Here is a 20372-nt window from a genome sequence, read left to right on the forward strand (position 1 = left end):
GGGTGGGCACGTACCTAACTGGCTTTGTTGCGCCCTTGATGTAACGTCCCGAGGTCATCTTGTGTGTTTTGCGCTGGGGTCTTGACTAGGAGTCTTGACTAGGACGTGTAGATGGTTCGGGGATCGTGGAGGGTTCGCAATGGTGTTGCTTTTTGTTAACTGCTGAAAACTTGGGAAGACCTGGAATGTACATCTGTTTTGAAACGGGAATGAGCGTTCGAGAGCTTCTGAGTGGAGAAGAGATGGAAAGGCATCGCAAACAGATGTTTACTTGAGGACTTCGATTTCTCTTGATGATGCTGACGTCAATCGCGCCAGTCTTTCCGTGTTCAATGACCAAGCTGATGATTCCAAACCAACTCAAGAAAGACGTGGTGGGAATTCCAAATCTATGACCTTCGACTGAAGGGTTCCCCCATGTTGGGGTTCCGCAGTAAATCGCTCAGTTCCAAGGCCGGTACCAATCTGGGCTCATGCACTTAAGGAAAAAGCAGAGCTGGTTGATGCAAGTTGCTATAGTGCTGCAATTGACCATGAGTCACAGAGGATTGCTGCACTCGAATCGAGTCAAGGGGTACATGTGTGATTAGTAAAGGGGGATGTTGATCACGTTGCTCAGCTCGATCGAGATATGCTGAGCCACCCACATCGTTATCCAGCACCTCGTGTGAGATACTAGACTTCTCTATAATGGTATTGCGTCTTGTCAACCACGGCATGAACGACTCGATATTCGAGAGCACTCTATCGTGACGAAGTTCTGCAGTCTGGTACATCAGCCATGTCACCTGGGCATGTAGCACTAACAGACCCCTATAGGCTGCGCTTAGAGTGTCAAGTCAAAAACTGGCTTGGAAACGCGCATGCCGCGTGACGGAATGCGAACAGAAAGATCAGCCGGTGGGAACAGCTCCGGTGGTGCGCACAGCCAGATCCATGGATTGTTGCGTGCGAAGAGGTCCTTTCCGTTTGAGGCTAGTGGGCTTGGCATTGCCCGTTAGGCCATCTGGTACCGTACCCAGCCTTCCGCTAATCTCACTCCGAGCCTCCGTCTTCCCCATCATCGCGATCACATCGCCAATCGCTCTATCTGCCCCATCTGGATCAATGAGCAGCAACAGCTCCTACTGAGATCGATTTCAACCAACTCAGGTTCGCTGCAGCGAAGCGAGATTTCGGCCTCGAATTCGTCACGAAGTCGCGATCCTTCATTTAAGCGCGCGTATGCAGCTCTGACCATCACGTCACATCACCAACCAATCCCGGACTGTCACGCGATGATGTGCAGCGGGGATAAAACTGTCTCGTCGGGGATGCGGTAACAGACAGTGCACTCTTTAGCATTCCGCACTGGTATCAATGCGGGGGTAAGGAGCTCGTGGCTTCGGTCGCGTCTGACGGCTGGGGGCCAGCCTACAAAACTTCGCTTTACCTTGTATGTTCAAGACGAGTCATGACTAGATGCTGACAAGCCATCCATGTAGTCATACGGCACATCCGAATACTTGGGAATCTTCTCAGATGCGCAGGTGTATACACGCTAGAGTACGGAGTTATTCCGAAAGGACTCTGTACCCCTCCGATATCACAGCACCACGCGTCATTTCTCGCTGGTACCGATACACTGCTAGTTTCCCGTGCTCAGCTACTGCTCGATCAACCAAGGAAAGTCACTCCTTAACAAGTTCATCTCGCTGCTACTGCTCATCGCCTATTCGATGGACAACCAGCCCTGACAACAATCTGTCCTGTCGTCGATTGACATCTAGGCTTAATTCGTGTGGAAAGAGCCTCTCAGGCGCACAAATTCAGCACGCCTCGCAGGGGATGGCTCAACATGGCCCTGCCACAACGGAATCCTTCTGTCGATGCATTCCCCTCGAATAATTCCCGTTAGCGCCAACGGAGATATCGTCTTATCGTTCTTGCTGAAAGCGGAAGGTGGAGAGTGCAGTCAAACGCTCGCAACAAATCTAGAGCAGCCCACACACGTGATGGGCCGGTTCATGCGTGGCGTCGACTGGCCAGTGACGAAGCTACCGCTTCTCGCGAGTGTCAATACACGAGCCGCGCTCCTGTTGATTGCCGTCAGATCAAACACTTGTGAGTGGCGGAGGACGCATGATCGTCTCGAATAATCGACCACTCAAGCTGATCAACTCACCGTCACGTTCAGGGTAGGGGCTTTCGGCTGACGATTCAGGAAGCTAACCTTAGTCTACCTGCGGCACGCGCTTCCCCCGCGGCTGCTCAGACCAATTCTTTGCATTCGCTCGAAATTGCCATCTTGGTACTGGGTCCTTCGATACGACACTTGGGTCCGGATGTCATCCAAGCCCAAAGACCCACTGCTCCCGCTTTTACAGTCTTTGTAGTTTGGTCCGCTACCCAAACTCTAGGCCACAAGTTGACAAGTTGTGGGATCCATGTACACAATTTAGCTGAACCTGGCTGGCTCATTTCGCACACAACGTACGTCGATAACCTCGACTCCCTGTCGTGGCCCAAGGAAAAGGCGGCCAATACGCCGCTCAGTTGGGCTTCCGCGACTGAAGATGAGATCAAGCTGGGGTTGTAAAGTGTCGATCAGCTGCTGACTCGAAACGATCTCCGCTACGATGATGGAGCCCCCAAACTGTGCCGCATTGCAGCTCGTATCGCATCGTCACCTTATGCAAGATTGCAGTGATTCCTTTCAGGTCAGAACTACGGTGGAGACATGTATCTCACAAACTGCGTCTCATGGGACTGCCAGGTTGTACCTCACAACGATCCAAAATATAGGATCATTCATGTTGACTCTACAGGTTTCCAACTCGAACTGGCCAAACATTTTAACAAGAGCGCTTATGGCACAGCGGCTACTGCTTACTTCGGACACGTGAAGTTACATCTCCACACCTTTTGGGATTCAACATATTTCAGGTCACGACCAGGATTTAATCATAGTACGGCGCGTTGGTGAGATGCCAACTAGCTCGAGAGATGTAGAGGACCAGACACTCCCACGTTGACCACTACCGCCAGCTATCGTGGTGAGAATTGGTTTCTAACACCATCTAGAATAGGTGGAGTTGCAAATAGTATGTGTGGCTGTAGCATACGCCTCTGAAACAAGTTCGCCGCAGCATCAAAGAGCTTGGGTCGAGCACGGCCTTCAATGCAGGAAGCCCAGGTTCGTCTACCCCAATTGGTAGGCGACGGTAGGTCCCTGCAGCATCAACCAGTAACCAGCTGTCAAACCCAACACTTCTATCTTCGTCACAGGCGTGCGTCTTCTGCATTCCTAAGGACTCACCACGGTTAGCTGTATACAACATCCGCACTCTGGGCGCTCGAACCATCTTTGCCACACGTCAAAGCACGTATCTGACGCTGCCCCACGCTAAATAACGGTTGAGCAAAAGCCACCAGGCGAGCGCACCACACCCACATCGAGACCCTGATCAGATGGATCTTCGTGGCCAACTGAAAGCTTAGCCCCTGCTGCTTGCTGTACACATTTGAAAGGGTACCTACCAACCACCATCTTAGAAGCGTGCGTCTGTCGGATGGGGCCTTATTCAGGATATTGGAACTCGATGAAGAGCAGCTATCAAGAAAAACATGAGGCACTTTGCGACTAGGATACATGCCTGCAAAACTTCGGTCGTCTAACAAAGCCCGAAGCGTTCAAGACTCAAGTGCTCGACTACGCCGTACACTAGCTCGTCTACCCATGCTAGCTCGAGCCGTTGTTCGTTCGCGGTCAGGCTGTGCACGCACGCAGCGGCATGCTGGCATCGAGTACGCCAAGTCGCTCAGGTACCAACCTGCTGGGTCGTCGTTTTCACCGATCGTTAGCATTCCTTTCTCTGCTGAACCCTATGAACCACTCCTCGGAGCCTGTGGCATGGTTGAGCGCTCGCTATTGCATCTGATCTATATTATGTTGGCGCGGTCCTGCCAGTGTAACAATCAACCTCAGGTCTCACATTCACCAAGCACTCTGCCATACTCTTGTCTTTATACGACTCTCACATTGTTCATTACATATTCACATTCTACCTACACAGTATGTCTATGTACTCGACACTTGTAAGCATAACTGACTGAGCATTAGTCTTACCTCGCCATAATGGAGCAACGACGTGTCCAGTCCTTCACTTCGAGCCCTTACCAATACGTGGTGGACTATCCGGGATCACAGGATCTCTCCCGATGTGATTCGCATGAGCCTATCCCCATGAAGCATGGTAACGGATCGTACGATGAACGGATGTCTTTCCACCACCTTGCTCGCGAGACATCAACTACGCGATCATTGAGCGCTCCGATAGACGCCTTCGATCCATGGCTACTCGAGGGACCAGGCTGTGGCAGTCCAATGTCCACAAGTTCTTCCATAAGCCACAACGAGAGCATTCCCACGCCACCTTACACCGGCATGCCAATGTACGATAACGTCGAAAGCCCGGCATTCCATCATGTTCGCTCTCCAGTCAACCACGAAACCTGGGCAGCAGAACCAGAACATGTCTGGAGACCGAGTTACCCAGATCTTCCCACATGGGGCTCGCAACAGTTTTCGTTACCTTACCACGGTGGTCCAGCCTGCGAGCAGATGTCACTGCAACCGGTTCAGCAATACGTCCCTCACTCTGGCCCTTCAGTAGCCCCGGCATACATTCCCTACCACGCACCAGCTCCCTTTGCTACTGCCAGGGTTGCTAACCCAGGGCCCTTGAAGAAGGAACTGGCTAGTGACGCTGGACACAGTGAGAAGGAAAGCGACTCAGAATCCGAAGACTCTGAGAGTGATGATGATGCCTCGTTGCACGGTTCGTCATACTCGTCCTCCCGGCGGTCTGGAGCGAATGCCAACGTCATGAAGCTCGGAAAATGGGGCGAGAATCCTGCTTCGTATCCCCTTCACCACACGCTTGACGTAAGGCACTGGCAATGTCCTCTAGATGACAAGGATCATACTGGAGTCCCATGCCCTAAAAGATTCCAACGACCGGAACATCTTCGACGCCACGTCAGGACTGTCCATGGCAATGACAGGTGCCATTTCTGCAAAGTGTGTCCCAAGACCTTCTCTAGGGGCGACAACCTTCGCGATCACTACTGGACGCACGTGAACCGTGGAGGCAGAGCAGGAAAGAACAACAAGATGAGCATTCCCGAGTTGAAGGCAATTCTCGGTCCCAAGGAGCGGCCGCTCATCAGACGTCTCAAGATGAAACTGAACCTGCTGAAGGAAAGGAACATGAGAGCGAAGCTTTGATTGAAAGTAGTGCGCTTCGTGTCACTGCTTATGATGTTTACATGATTTCTTCTTCTTATTTTACATTACTTTTTGAGGGTACCTGGCGCTGGGGAGGCAAGTCATCATCGTGCTTCGGCATGCTTCTGTACCATTTCTTCTAATTCTCTACTGTTCATAGATCTCTTTAGCGCGCATAGCTGTATGAATGACCATAAAATCTTAATGAACACCTTGCTGTCTTTTCGCAATCTTGACCCTCCTAGGTGTCACCTGAAAGGCCAGAAACAGAGTTTTCGACACGCCCCTCTAACGACCAGTTGAACAGCGCCTCATGAGGCGTTTCGCTTAACATTACTCGTTATCCGGCCCCCAACACCGAGGATGGATTTCAGCGTCTTTCGTTGCGCCTAGCGAGTCGTCCCAGCATGGCAATCATCGACAACTGCGACAGCTTGGTCCGACTACACGCTAATGCATCAGTCTGAACTGATTCCTCGATCGAACATGCATGGAAGGAATAAATATCGGTCAGAAGATCACATACAGCCAATCACCTTTATTCGCAGAAAAAGATTGGGGGCACCCTCACGGATTACACACAGCCCCAGAACAGGGAGAGGCGACATGCAGGTGCTTGTCAGCGGAAAACGCCCGGTTCGTTAGATTCCGTGGAGAGGAGAGACGTGCGGTTTGAGCTAGCTCCCTGACTTGCCGGATAGATGAGCACACTGCATGGCAGCAGGGTTGTACCCTGTGAGGGATGTCTAGGTAAGCTGTCAATGCCCTGGCGAAAGCAGGAGTGAACGTCGAGGAAGACAAGTTCCCGCGCACTGACCACGATCGAAGGATGATCATTGACTGAAAGTGTGTATGCTGTATGTGGACGTTAGTGTCGTACGATTTACGATTCCAGATGCGATCTTACGATGGGAGGAATACCAATCCAGATTGCAGGTCCTTCACCGATACTTGTCTCCCCGCATCTGGCAAAGCGAAATTGTAATCGCTGAAAGTCTGCATCTCCCCAACCTCAACCTCGAGAATGCGTTGAGATTGGGAATGCATGCTCACCGGAACAAAATCATTGGATCGACCAGCATAATCGCGGTGAAAGAAAAGACACTGGTCTGCCATTGCGGTTCGTGCGCCGCTCGAATCGACGTATGGGAAGGCCTATCAGTTTTCCGCGCGCCGCAGCGCTTAGAGGAGCCAACGAGAGTGCGGCACAGCAAGCCACAACCCGGCGCAGCACCCCTTCTCAGATTAGAATCTGCAATTCACCCGCATTAACCGCCTAGTCTGAGGGCTCACTCATGCACGCAGAGTAGTCTCGTACGAAAGTAGGGCCTCGCACAGTTGTTGTAGGAGTAGGATGCATTTGTAGTACAGAATGACAGGGTATCTATTCCAACGGCGACGTCACTGGCGCTACAGTCGCATGTCTATACGTGGAGCTCGTGGTGGAAATCTTGGAGAAATATGGGCTGCGAAGACCGTAAGAACGCATGTAGATAGGATCAGTCTGGCGTGAGAAGGGGTAAGAGCGCCTCTGGGTCACACCATGATACACCGTAGGAAGAACAAAGGATGCAGTCTACTTCTGGTAACCCACGAAACGCTTTGTCCAGACATATTTGCTGACATGAAAACAGTAAAATGACATATTATAGACGCGAAAGATCAAGTAAGAACGATGACACCCAACACGTCCTTCACACCCCCAAAAAAAGAACCCAACAACAAGCACATCCTGATGTAGAGCGACTTTGCCGTAGACGTACAGTTTCTGTTGAAAATATGTCCGAAAGCGTCGAAAATATGGGCAGCTCACCTATATCGCCTTCCCAATCCGAACTGACCGCGCTTCTGCGCTACCTGCTGGCAGATGACCCACTACCCCACACTCGAGACTGGCCTTACAGATTACAACAGAGAATTCCAGTGATTGGCCGTTCATCGTTCGACACAACACCCGCTTCACCGTTCGGCCCGGGGCTAGATAGGACACTGCCGGCCCTTTGAGTTGAGGCAGGTACCGACCGTAGCTTCAACTCATCATCGCCCTTGCATACGATGGCTTCACACAGTATGCGGGCTTTCTGGATGAGGTTTGAACACCATCAGAATGATGGTTGGGCACGCGCACATCTCCAATCTTCCACTGAGCCCCAGACATGCGCTGAGCATGATGCAGCAAGGCCCAAGCTCTTGCATGATTCGAATCGAGATATGATCGAATCGAACGCATCACACCAATCTTGACTGGCTGCGTAAGTCTGTGCCCCGCCCAAGTCCAAGGCCTCCAGGTAGAAGGCAGCATCTGCACATGAAGCCTCTGTACATGGGTCGACTTGCTACACACCACTAGCTTGTGCTGTATTGGCGATCAGTACCTCGCGCGACATGCGGTGTAGATTTCGTGTCGCACCTTCATTGAGCCATGATGACTTTCTTCGATGCATCCTGCAACATCATCATCCAACTCCCCGCTAGCGATAGCTTCCGCTGTGATTGCCGGGATTGCCGCGCACCCGTTTCGTCACGCCTTCGTAGACGGCGTCTACCCCTCAACGAGGTAGCGATCCTGCGCTCTTCCTTCGCCTCTAGCGTGTAGTACGGATCGTCTGATCAACATCTCCTCGCTTGCAGGAAAGCGGTCGATAGACGCATCACTGACGAAAGGACAAAGCCCTTGCGTAGACGTTTGCAAAGACGTTCCATGCTACGCATGCAGGCGGGCAGTCGACCGTTCAGCGGCCCGAGCAGAGTTGGTGGAGGAATGCCGGTAGTGGCTGCCAGTCCTAGTGGTCCATTCAGCCGTGTGGTCTTCCAGACCTTCCAGCTTATCAACGCTAGGAAGTGGACTGTGCGACTCCAAGTTTCCAGCCTTCTAGAACAATGATGTCTGCTAAGCTGTGAATTGGAGCTTAACAATAGAACCAACAATCTTGCTGGAGGTGCGATGACGTTCACTGTCCCTTGATGCTGCAATGGATGGCTCATGTGTGTATGGGCGGGCGTGCATGCGACACCGCCTGCTTTGCCTCCACACCTCCTCGTCCTCAATCGTAAGGTCCAACACACCACCTCAGCTTGCAGCACGCCAAAAGTGCTATTATTACCACCGCATGACGACTAAGGTGATACAATACGTTGAGATGATGTTGATGGAGGGGGAAATGACCATGAGCTGGGGGACGTTTCTTGGATACTGAAGGACGTTCGCGTGCCGACGGGTAGTCCAGTCATCGGTGTGGTCTGCTATATGCCGCTTTCCGGCATGAGAATCGTGCTGTGATCGAATGATGGATTCGGGCGCATCCATGTTGCGATGATTCGCTGCGTTCACGATTCGAGGCAGGCCTATGTCGTCCTTCGCTCAGTCGCGATGGCACTTTGGCTACGCAATATAGAAGACTTGACGCTACGGAAATTCGGAAGATACACTGTGCAACAGTGACCTCCTGAGTGCCAGACCTAAAACCTCAAGGCAGATTCCAGGAATGCCACAGCTTTCACTAAAGCCACTCAACTGATGACGAACTCTGTATCCGTGTAGCTTGACCTGTCTTGGAGGAATTCCCCCTCCATTATTCCTTCCACATAAGCAGCATCGACAATGATGTAAGTTCCATCGTTCTGTGGTCTCAAAACCAGTGGTAGGAGGCATCCAAAGAGGATACACACTACATCACCGCTTTGAACTTTCATACCCGCAGATGCAACATAGCCGCTTGTCGTCGTGAAAAGGCACCCTTTCCAACGTGGGTATATACTAAAAATGCTTATCATGTGGCGGTATAATGACTTCGCAATGCTGAATTCTGGATCCTCGGCCAGACCGTTCTTTTCCTGAGAAAGCATATGTCGCCAGGTATCGAGCGCTGAATAGCGCTGGAGGACTTCCCATTCATCTACGAGAGCTTTGGGCATCGGTTGCTTGATGCGCGACTTCAGGTTGTCCACACTCCGTCCATCTAAAGCGACACGCCAAACGTCACCTCTTTCTACCTTTGCGTTGACCTCGTCCGGCAAGAAGCGCTTACTCCATGCTTTTCGAGCGATATGAGTAAAGTCTTGTAGTGTCTGTAAAAGCCATGGCACGAATGCATTCAGGTGCTGACGGAGGAAGAGGCTGTAAAACATGGAGTTGTGTTTGTCCCTGGCCAATTCGCTGTAGCAATCCGTAAAAATCATCTGGGTTTCTGCGACCTGTCCAACGATGGCGCCAGTGATCTTGATAGTACTCGCCTGCTCGTCATGCTGAACGCTAGAAAATTTTCGTCCAGTGCTTGCGCCCTCCTGCACGAGGTCGTAGCGGCGAAACAGATAGTCCTTGAGGCGGAGAGACAGCAGGAGTGTTTCCTCCGTGAAATCGTGGGACCAAGAAGGCTTCTCAGTCCAATTCACTTCGGATCGCCGCAGCACAATGTTCAACAAGAATTCCAGGTCTTTCCGCTCTTTCATAACGCCGACGACGGCTTTCTGGAATGCCCACGTAGTTTTCTGCGTATAATCGGGCTCGAAAGGTTCCAGTGGCTGTCTTTCTACGAGACCAAGAAGAGCATATACGAGATCCCGGGGATCGGACGCTGATCTTCCATATGACACGTATATAAGATCCTCCAAAGGTATCGTCCCAACCAGACGGTAACGCTGGTAAATTCGTACAAACTTTGAAATCGGAAGTTCCCAGAATCTCTCGGGATTACGAACTTGACCTAACAAGTTCACACGTTCCACTAAGTCGAAAAGGCTTGCCCACGAGATCTCTCGAGACCCCCAGAGTACGAGCGAGTGTTCGTTGGCTACCACACCTTCTTGAATGGTCCAAACGCGTTTCCACCATTTACAGGCGAACAAAGGTTCCGTTTCAACTTTGAATTTGATCTCTTCCTTTTCGATACCCTCAAATCCCTGGTTTTGCAAGCGTTCTAGATAATCCATAACGTGATTTATCTCTTCACTTGACTCTTCGTCACTCATCCAGAGTTTCTGATCATTGCAATCCCTCATACGCGAGAGTACCTTTGTACCCAGCCAGATAAGCACCCTTGACGCTGACGAATAGATTCGATGCATCTTTCTGACCTGCTGAGACTTCTCTTCTGGACTGCTTTGGTCGATACACACGGCATCTATCCACAAATCTCGTATCCGATCTGTATATCGAACGCGTCTCAGAACGGAAGCGAGGTTGTAAGTTATCACCATTTCGTCATCATTCACCTCGAGCACTTCTTCCCCTGGCCACTCCGCCCACACATATGAAATCGCTTCATAAATCGGCGGAGTTGGTGAGAAGTGTTCGGTGTGGAGCCTGCCTCGCAATGGTGCATGATGATCAGATGCTGGAAACAGGCTGAAGACTCGTATCTGTGAAAGGCCGTTATCGAGCGCCTGGTAATGAAAATTATGCGCCATATCGTTGGTCTGGAAGTCACTTCGCACACCGTAGACATGCGGGAGGCGCGTGGACGGTGGTGGGAATGTGTCCTTCGCAACATACGAGGGGCCCCGCTTTCATTGGATGGTATGGCACTAACCGAAATGGGACGGGATCCACTACACGTCCAGTCGCTATTACCATTCCTTAGTATAAATATCTACACCACACATGAAACTTACATTCACGCACGAAACCGAGAGAAGAGTACCAAGTCTGATATATGGGCATACAATGTTAATTTCGTCGAAGAAAGACTCCAGAAGTCAGACAGTTTGAGCCTACATGAACTTTGAACAGGGCAATATCATCACCTCCGACTCGTTTGTATACTTCAAGCTAATCTTGAGATCACACCTCAACAAGCCTTTGAAGACATTTATGCTGTTGGATCCTGCGATAGCTCATGTAGATTGTTCGTATGTTCGTCAACATCCTCCACGCTACAGTGACAAGAGTCAGTCCTAGTCACTCCCACGCAATGTCACTTCCACACAGTCACATTCACACATTCACACCAAAAGACTCACCACCATGATCAAAACCACTGCGCGCGCTATCATGTATTCTTTATTACCAATATACCCTTCTTCGGATACTGCACATGCCCCGGACAGCGTCCACAATACCAAACGCATGCATTGAGCAAACTGCTGTCGTCAACAAGTCCACATTGAGCAAGAAGGACGAGGCAAAGGTAGTGCGATTGCAGAGGCAGATTGAGGGCGAGTTTACTTACCGCTTTCTATATCGGATTCCCATTAACGTACACGTCTGCAGACATTCTCAACGAAGCTCCGTTCGACGGAAGTGAAGAGTCCTCATACCCTCAAGAATACGAGTTTGGGCACAAGAACAACACCGACCAGAACATCGCTGTAGTCTACCTCGCGGGCACGAAGGAGGTACGCTCCGTAGGTTCAGCTGCGTCGGACGTAGTGACCGCCTACGAAAACCTATTGGACAAAATCGAAGCAGAGAAGTCATCCAAACAGTGACGTCGTATTGTGGGTTTTGTGGCTACAACGAGCACAGATGTTGGGAAGGCGAGTTGGTGTGGTGAATCTGTGGCTACGATGAGGGAACAGTTCGCGAGGACGAGTTGGTGTGGTAGAATTTACGGCGACAAGGAGGCGAAGGGAAGGAAGATCGCACGTTGCTGAAGCATGGAGACGAATTCGAAGCTTGATAGCGACTCGATAGACTGGGTAATGCTACGATGTATCCGTCAACCTCAATGTTAACTCATCCTACGAGCGGTCATAGTGACTCACCGGCTTCAGATGGTGACTTGGTATTTCGTAAAGCTGCTTGCTTGGGCGCCATCATGGCTTGTGCCGCGCCGAGAATCCTACTGAGTCGCCGCAGCTGTGTCATGAACTTGTAGTCAGAGTCTTGCACTACCATCGTCCCCGTCCTCTTCCTCGGTCGCGCCAGTCATCTCCACCTCCTCGTCCCCCTCTACCCCCTCTTCCAAAGCCCAGCTCTCGATCTGGTGGCGCTTCACCTCTTCTCCATTCGCCAAATGGCACGCCTCCTCCACTTAACCTCCGATCGTCGAATCTGCTTCCACCATCCCGTCCACCTCTGCCGAAGCCACCATAGTCTCCCCGTCCACCGAAGCCGTTCTCACGCGGCCGTCCGCCGTACGGTCCTGAGGGCGGTCCTCTACCGGGACCAGATAGTGGCGGAGGTGCGGCCGGTACACTGCCATCGGGCAGCGGTGGGAGTATAGCGCATGCCACATAGTCGCCTATCATAAATCTGACGTCCCCCAGTGTCTTGTCTGCGTCGCCGTCAAGTTGCTTGAGAGCTTCTGTGACACTTCCTCCTTCAACGCCTTCCATATCCGTATCCTCATCTCTTGGGCGCGCGCCTACAATGACGGAGCCTATGTCGCGCGATATGAATCGCCCTGGCGCGCCTGGTCGGTTTGAGCCTTGGATGTCTGGGTATACGAGTCGAAATGCGATGCGCGATCCGGAGTACGGCTGCGGTAGTAATGTTGGTACTGCGCTCAGGAGTAGTGTGCATAGCTCTCGCAGACTACAGCTCTGCCATGTGTAGATTTGGACGTTGGTTGGGAGACGCGGTAGTGTCGGATCGAACTCGTCCAGTCTTTGGCTTATCAGTACTCTGTTCGCTTCATACATTTATAAGACTATGGGAAATGCGCACCTATGGAATGAGTTCTGCTTGAAGAAGAGGCGCAACAAGAAGGGCGTCGTTGTTTGACGGTCAATCTTCGCGGGAGCAGCCATTGTGAGGTCTGCAGCCTTGTGGGTAGCCAGGCTAGTCAATGTATTCAAGATGCTTCGAGATTCGCAGGGGCGTAGCGACAACTCGCTAGGAAAGTCGTGAGGAGGTGACGTCAGGCGCAAGATGTGAATGTGTTTGGAGATTCGGGGGAGAAGGAACGCGACCGGGACGCGGAGAGCTCCCACTAGCGTCGTTCCTCGGCACGTACCTTCCAGCGCAGGTGAGACTCCACGTCGCAACCAACACTGACTCATCTTCGACACATTGACTCACTTTAGACCCCGAACATCACAGTCGCCAACATGGATTTCGCAAAGTTGATGTCCGCACACATCAAAAAGGGCAAAGACACAGCCTCACCAGCCGAATCGACCGAGAAAAAGTACCTAAAGCGCAGCGAAATCGAAGCGCAACGGCAAACCGCATACGTCGCCGAACAAGAAGCCGCGGAGAAGGCACGGCGAGAACGTCACGAGAAGAAGCGCAAAGCCGAAGAAGATGAAGCCGAGAGGGAGGCCGAGCGTCGGGAAAAGCGCATGCGCATGGCCGAGGAATCAAGACGCATAAGGGAAGAAGAGGAAGAAGCAGAAGAGAGACAGCGGCGAAAGCGGCTAGGTCTCCCTGATCTCCCGCCTAAGAAGAAGGACGGCGAAGGAGACGGCACACCAGTCCCCGAAGACGAAGATATCGAAGACGAAGAACTAGTCGCAAAGCTAAGAGCCCTCGATGAGCCAGCGCGGCTATTCGGCGAGACACACAAACAACGCCTGAAGCGATACAAGAAGCGCGTCGGCGCAGACAGCCTAGCAGCCATCATGACGGACGGTCCGATACCCACAACACTACAACTCGTGCCGGAGAAGGACATGAAGGTCAGCCCCCAAGTACCCAAGGACAAGGAGGGCCGCGAGTTCCTCTTCAGACAATTGGCGAGCTACTTCACCATGGTGCTGAAAGAATGGGACCTCACGCTCCTACGTCGAGACCCCGAAGTCAAAGAGAGCTACCAAGGAAAACAAGCCTACGCAGCCATGGTACAAGCGCGCGAGAACATGCGACCACTGTTCAAGAAGCTAGAGAAGTTTGACCTTCCAGACAGTATCGTCGAGCCCGTTGTGGAGATTGTGCACGCTGCACAGGAGCGAAGATACGTCGACGCGAACGATGGTTATCTACGTCTCAGTATCGGCAAAGCGGCGTGGCCTATTGGTGTTACCATGGTGGGTATTCACGAGAGAAGCGCGCGAGAAAAGCTGCACGAGAGCGATAAGAATGCGGCGCATATCATGAGTGACGAGATGACCCGGAAGTATCTGCAGAGTATCAAGCGGTGTTTGAGCTTTGCGCAGACGAGATGGCCGCCAACGGATCAGTTGCAGCTCATGGGCTAAGTGAGTTGAATAGGATGATCGAGTATTTGTATGTAAATCAACCACCTCATTGCTTTACACTGCGGAAACGTTTACGAAGACACGGCCTTTTCGTTAGTCGCGCCACAGGTCGTTGTCAACAACTTGGTGGAGTCGTTCTTTCCTCATCGCGTGTGCACGTGCGGGGCAATGACAGAGCTTGATCTCACCAATCACCGTTTATCTCCGCCTGCACCATCGCCAGTCAACTCATCTCTCGCTCTCACATCAACACCAAGACATCGTGTATTTACCCCGTTCCTGGAACAGACTACACCTCATTTGTCGCCATGCACGAAATCGTGACTTTACAGTTCGGCAAGCAGAGCAACTACCTGGGCACTCATTTCTGGAACACACAAGTAAGTCGCGAGTTCTTGGCGTTCTGCCGCATCATCTAATATTTCCGCAGGAATCCTACTTCACATATCCACCTGAGCCAGAGTCGCCTGTGAACCATGACATACTGTTCAGGCCAGGCGTTGCTCCAGATGGGTCCGATACTTTCACGCCAAGGACGCTCATATACGATCTCAAAGGTGCTTTTGGTAGCATGAGAAAGATCAATGCGCTGTACGAGGCCGAAGATGACAGGAGCATATTGGATCAGAACGGCGTTTGGCCATCAAAGCCTATTGTTCAACGCGCGACAGAGACTATCCCGCAATCAGCCTATCAAGAGCACCTCGATGCCGGCCTACAGCCTCCTCCGCTCAGTACATCGTCTGTCAGATATTGGTCAGATTATAGCCGTGTCTACTACCATCCAAAGTCCATTGTTCAGCTGTCGGAGTTCGACGTCAACGACAAGCTCATGCCCTTTGAGAGCTGGGACGTAGGAATGGAGCTTTTCGAGAAGCTTGAAAGGGAAGTAGATCTGGTTGACAGAGATCTACGACCATTCGTCGAAGAATGTGATGGCATTCAAGGGCTCCAGATCTTCACGGGTGTTGATGACGCCTGGGGTGGTTGGGCCTCGGGATGGCTTGAGAGGCTTAGAGACGAATACGGCAAGATGAGCATTTGGACGTGGGGCTTAGGTGACCATGGTGCCAACTCGTCGACCCCTCGGGTACGTTCCTATTCAGGTTTTTGGAGAAACTCAAGACTAACATAGAGCAGGAAAGACGCATACAACAAGTGGCGAATTCTGCGCGATCTCTTCAAATACTTGGGGAGCAGTCGTCAGTATACGTCCCGATGTCGAATATCCCTGCCAAACTACCGGGCTATCTATCGTTAGATGCGACTTCTCCCTGGCATATTGCAGCTTTACAAGTCATGGGTCTGGAAAGCATGACCATATCCTCACGTTTGAGAGCATCTTTGGGCGGACGCGGAACGCTTCAGGACTTGGAAAACACTATCAACAGTACCGGGAAACGACGTATAGCGAAGCTCGAGATGAGTGCTGCAGATCCGGAGGTACTGTCAGATAAGGCTTTCGATGAAGCCGAGAAAGCGGAAAAGGTTGGTTCCATGACATCAAGGCAGACAAGTGAGGGCGACGATCGACTAAGCCATTTCGACATTGATACCTTCACTCGCGATTATAGAACGGCCACCAGGAAAGGAAAGAAAGAGCACGTTTTTGGGCGAGCGGAGGCTTCTCGTGGAGAGTGGGCCCTGTCTGAAGATAACGAACGTGATCCTCATGACAGGTTCGATAACGGACCAGCAGTGCAAAGGTATGTGTCACTTCATCACCATCGATGCGTATATCGTATTATCAGCGCTTGCAAATTGGGCGCAAAGCGAGGAATTCAGGCTGACGCGTTTCAGATTTGCTGCACCGCTACTATTTCATTTGCTTGACAGCTTTCCTCGTTCGATGCTGGACGTAGGGTCCGGTCATTCCACTAAGCTTGCTGTACATACGGGGCTGACGACAAGTACCACTGTCGCTGATCAGATCCGAGCAGTCGAGCAGATCGTCAAGCGAATGGGTGGCATTGAAGAAAAGGAAGCGCTATGCAACGGCTTACAAGTCCTCGCGGAAGAATACGATGAAGGCTGGGATAGCGGAACGGAAAGCGATGACGACGATTAGTCGCGTCGCAACGAGCTTGATGTCTTACGCGTGGCTGGCGCACAGCGTCTTCGTGGAAACGACAGCGCGTCTGCCACCGGCCTCAATACACAAGGATTTTACCGTCAGCCACGACTGATTGATCCGCGACACAACACTCTGGTGACACCACTACAACACATACGTTTGCGCTACTCCTAGCGGTTAAGCAGGGCCGGACTTTCTGGAGAGCTTTCCATCACTGAGCAAGCACTGCGACATCTGACGGACGTTGAGGCGCCGCCATGGCGGTACAGGGAAGACCGAACGTGGAAAGATTGAACCACATGGAGCTCGGCTTTGGAAGAGCATGCGATGAATTCCCATACTGACATCATAGTGAATTAGTCGTGATGCATCGTGCTTCGTTACGCCGCAGTTCGGGCTTGATCGCCAGGGCAACGCATTGCAAGTTGCGCGCTGTTGGAAGGCCTCTATTTCCTGATCGTAAGCCGAACTTTGGGTTGAGCCGGACCAAGGCCGCGATCTGCTGGTCGGCCAAGACATGACCTGGTGATATTGGTGAAGGTGTTGCTGCTCACACGTATGCAGGGTTGAGGCTGCCGCTGAACCGTTACGCGTTCGCGGACGCTTGTACGAAGCGCCGGGTAGCTGAACTGCAGGTGTGCGCGGCAGCTCTTGCTCGCCCGAACACCACAACAACCTTCGTCTGGAACCCAAGTCTAAGTACGATGCGCGATACGGCTAGGTGTCCTTGCTAGGTTGGGGCCAGTCGCAATCAGCTAATTACGTTCCGAACGGCGGCGGCAGCTGCTGCAGGAACTATTTACAGCTGCCGTAAGCTGACGCGCAGCCGGTCGTACAACGACAGTCAGGAAAACTCTGATTCTTACTGTGCTTGCCCACTGATCGGGGTAACGCGGGGTAGCGAGGCATGCGAACGTTGCGGCAGTCTGGCTGGGACACTACCAGCCTCCAATGAGTCCGCCAATCGCAATGCGCCGACAAGTTCACGATATGGAAACACCCTGGATTTTCAATAAACACACCTGCAAGCCACCGTCTTAGCTCCTGACAGTGGCTGGTACATACGCTCAAGGCTATTGATTGAGACCGGCCACGCTCCAAGGACAGCAAGAAACGGAGGAGAGTCCGCGCCATGCACGGATCCCATTATTACAGTTCTGTCGCGTGCAAAGAGGTGGAAAGTTTGGTCAGCGCGTCCCAATTCACGCGCAGTTCTCGGGATGATGTAAGATAATCCTTGCTACAGTGAGTGGTCGCAACGTTGTACAGTTTCTCAACAATACGCCTAAGGAAGCTTGTTTATCGCTGTGCAAGATTCCACTGAGACCGCCGTCAGCCGAGGTCCCATTGTGTTGGTGCACAGCTTGTGTTCACGACAGACCAAAGCCCACGATGTCTTAGCGGCCCTGCAGTCCGCGCAAATATACTTGGTTGTTTGAATTTCGGACTCACAGAATGACCCTCGTGTTACTGAGTGACACATTGAATACAGGAAAACGTTTCGATGGCGTTTCATTGGTGCGGCTGAAGACTTATGCCATGTTTGGACAACGTTATGTCACTGCCACTCACCATCGGTTTGTGGGGTGGCTGGAATACAGCTGTAAGTTCCAACCTCTGCGGCTACCAAAACGGTCACCAAGTCAGCATGCATGAGAAGGCAGGGCGTCGTGTTCTCCTAACCACCGATTATCCTGGTAGGCTTATGCATGCAGCTACAATTCAGGTAAGTCGCTCGCTGACCAGCGATCTTTCGCAACCGGTTGCTAGGGTAAACTTGGCCAGCAAACGTTCTTAGAGACGCCTGCCATACTGAGGGAGCCTCATCCCGTGGTATGGCCGAGACTACGAACATGATCGACTTGAGGTGATTTGGAACTAAAAACGTCCGGATGAATGTGGGGAACGACTTCGGAGCCCCTCAACCGTCGTGCGTGGATGCGACCCTGTTGTGGCTTTCCCATGGGTAGGGCAAAGCAGAAGGCTGGTAGGGTGTGAAGATCCCGCCTCTCCTACTGAGTATATTAGGTTCGCATTCCTCCTCAGTCTCATCTATCGTGCCTCTCAAGCTTCATCAAGTCTTCGATCTTCAACACAGCAGCTCTTTCGTTACGGTTGCTCTGTTACTTTCGCTTCGCACCCATCACCTAGTAATACTCTTTACTCCTTAATACCTCCGACACCTCTCGTCAGAACAAGATGAGATACTCCATGGCAACGATGGCCCTTGTGGGCGCTGTCTACGCTGCTCCCTACGGTGGCGGCTACGGCGCCTCCAGCAGCGGCGGCTACGCTGTGCCTTCCTCTGTATGTTAACACAAGTACCGTCAGCTGTTGAAGCGTTCAGTTCTAACAACATTCAGTCAGGATACGGTGCCTCTCCATCCGTGAGCAAGCCCTACGAGGCGTCCAGCACTCCTTGCGAGGAAGAGAGCAGCAGCATGCCTCCGGTTGTGACCTCTTCGACTTACGTCCCACCTGTCGTCACCTCCAGCTACCCGGTCCATGAGTCTTCAAGCGTCCCCCATGCCTCCTCCAGCACGCCTTGCCCGGAGTCGAGCATTCCTGTTGTGCCGTCTTCCAGTTACACTCCTCCTGTTGTAACGTCGACCTACACTCCTCCGGTTGTAACTTCGACCTACACGCCGCCAGTCGTTACGTCCACTTCCATCTACACCCCGCCCGCGAGTTCCAGCACCCCGTGCCCGGAGTCAAGCACACCTGTTGTGCCATCCTCCACCTACACTCCTCCAGTCGTTACGTCGACCTACACTCCTCCGGTTGTGACTTCGACCTACACTCCCCCGGTCGTTACGTCCACCTCCATCTACGTACCACCCGTGAGCTCCAGCTCTCCCTGCCCGGAGACTGAGACCATCACCGTGCCGTACTCGAGCTCTAAGCCCTACGTGCCATACTCGAGCTCCAAGCCCTACGTGCCAGAGGTCTCCAGCACCACTGAGGTCACCATCACCTCGACTGTTGTCATTCCTCCCAGCTCCACTCCTTACGTACCCGAGGCTTCCACTTACCCCGTGGTCCCTCCCGTCGTCACCTCGTCTGTACCCGTCCCGGAGGTCTCCACCTACCCAGTCGTCCCTCCCGTCGTCACCTCGTCTGTACCTGTCCCGGAGGTTTCCACCTACCCAGTCATCCCTCCTGTCATTACCGAGTCGGTGCCCGTACCGGAGGTTTCCACCTACCCTGTGATCCCTCCCGTCGTCACCTCCTCCGTGCCCATCCCCCCTGTTATCACTGAGTCTTTGCCCATCCCTGAGACTTCCACTCCCGTCGTCCCCGAGGCGTCTTCCTCCGGATACGCCGTTCCCCCTCCTGTTATCACTGAGTCTGTCCCCATCCCGGAGACTTCCACTCCCGTCGTCCCCGAGGCGTCTTCCTCCGGATACGCCCCTCCTCCTCCTGCTGAGGAGACCACCACTGTCGTTGTCCCCCCTGCCTCCTCCCACGCCTCCACACCCGTCGGTACCGCCTCATCATCCATTGGACACGCCTCATCCGCTACCTCCCCCGGCTACCCTGAGTACACTGGCGCTGCTAGCTCCACCAAGCCCCTCGCTGCCTTCATGGCCGGTGCTGCCGCTCTCGCTTACTTCGTCTAAGCGGTGGACTCTTACCACACTTTGTACAAGATGTACAAAAGCACACTTTTCGCTTTTCTTACTCTCCTTCATCGCAAGACTTCACCCAACCCCCTTTTAATCCCCCACACAACGACGACACGGGCACACGGAGGATAGACGGGCAACGCATTACGACGTTCTCTTGCAATCACTAATGACCTTTACTACTCTTCTTCGGCGGCGTGGCCCGGTCATGGCGAATGCGTCACATGGCTTGGCCATGAGCGTTTTGTATGCGCCCTATCAGCAAGCATTTATTACAGTGTCCTGCGATACGCGACTGCGCGGAATGGTTTGGAGTAATGTATCG

General features: G+C 52.5%; 5 protein-coding genes across 5 annotated transcripts; 4 read left to right on the forward strand and 1 right to left on the reverse strand.

Moving 5' to 3' along the window:
- Positions 1-4117: 4117 nt before the first annotated feature.
- On the forward strand, positions 4118-5269 carry J4E84_000156 (uncharacterized protein; the record flags this gene model as incomplete). Its single annotated transcript, XM_049382799.1, has 1 exon — positions 4118-5269. One exon carries the CDS (start codon positions 4118-4120, stop codon positions 5267-5269), a length of 1152 nt encoding a protein of 383 aa, XP_049248317.1.
- A 6828-nt stretch (positions 5270-12097) lies between these two features.
- On the reverse strand, positions 12098-12958 carry J4E84_000157 (uncharacterized protein; the record flags this gene model as incomplete). The annotated part of the gene is made up of 2 exons (XM_049382800.1): positions 12098-12815; positions 12876-12958. 2 exons carry the CDS (start codon positions 12956-12958, stop codon positions 12098-12100), a joined length of 801 nt encoding a protein of 266 aa, XP_049248318.1.
- A 300-nt stretch (positions 12959-13258) lies between these two features.
- Positions 13259-14347, forward strand: J4E84_000158 (uncharacterized protein; the record flags this gene model as incomplete). The annotated part of the gene is made up of 1 exon (XM_049382801.1): positions 13259-14347. The coding sequence occupies one exon, from the start codon at positions 13259-13261 to the stop codon at positions 14345-14347; it is 1089 nt and encodes a 362-aa protein (XP_049248319.1).
- Positions 14348-14655: 308 nt separating this feature from the next.
- Positions 14656-16415, forward strand: DML1 (mtDNA inheritance, partitioning of the mitochondrial organelle; the record flags this gene model as incomplete). Its single annotated transcript, XM_049382802.1, has 4 exons — positions 14656-14727; positions 14778-15437; positions 15488-16053; positions 16148-16415. The coding sequence occupies 4 exons, from the start codon at positions 14656-14658 to the stop codon at positions 16413-16415; spliced, it is 1566 nt and encodes a 521-aa protein (XP_049248320.1).
- Positions 16416-18641: 2226 nt separating this feature from the next.
- On the forward strand, positions 18642-20041 carry J4E84_000160 (uncharacterized protein; the record flags this gene model as incomplete). Its single annotated transcript, XM_049382803.1, has 2 exons — positions 18642-18728; positions 19289-20041. The coding sequence occupies 2 exons, from the start codon at positions 18642-18644 to the stop codon at positions 20039-20041; spliced, it is 840 nt and encodes a 279-aa protein (XP_049248321.1).
- Between the last annotated feature and the right edge of the window lie 331 nt (positions 20042-20372).

The sequence above is a fragment of the Alternaria hordeiaustralica genome (genome assembly GCF_023758085.1).
Source record: "Alternaria hordeiaustralica strain BMP 2776 chromosome Unknown scaffold_1, whole genome shotgun sequence".
In the NCBI taxonomy this organism is placed as follows: domain Eukaryota; kingdom Fungi; phylum Ascomycota; class Dothideomycetes; order Pleosporales; family Pleosporaceae; genus Alternaria; species Alternaria hordeiaustralica.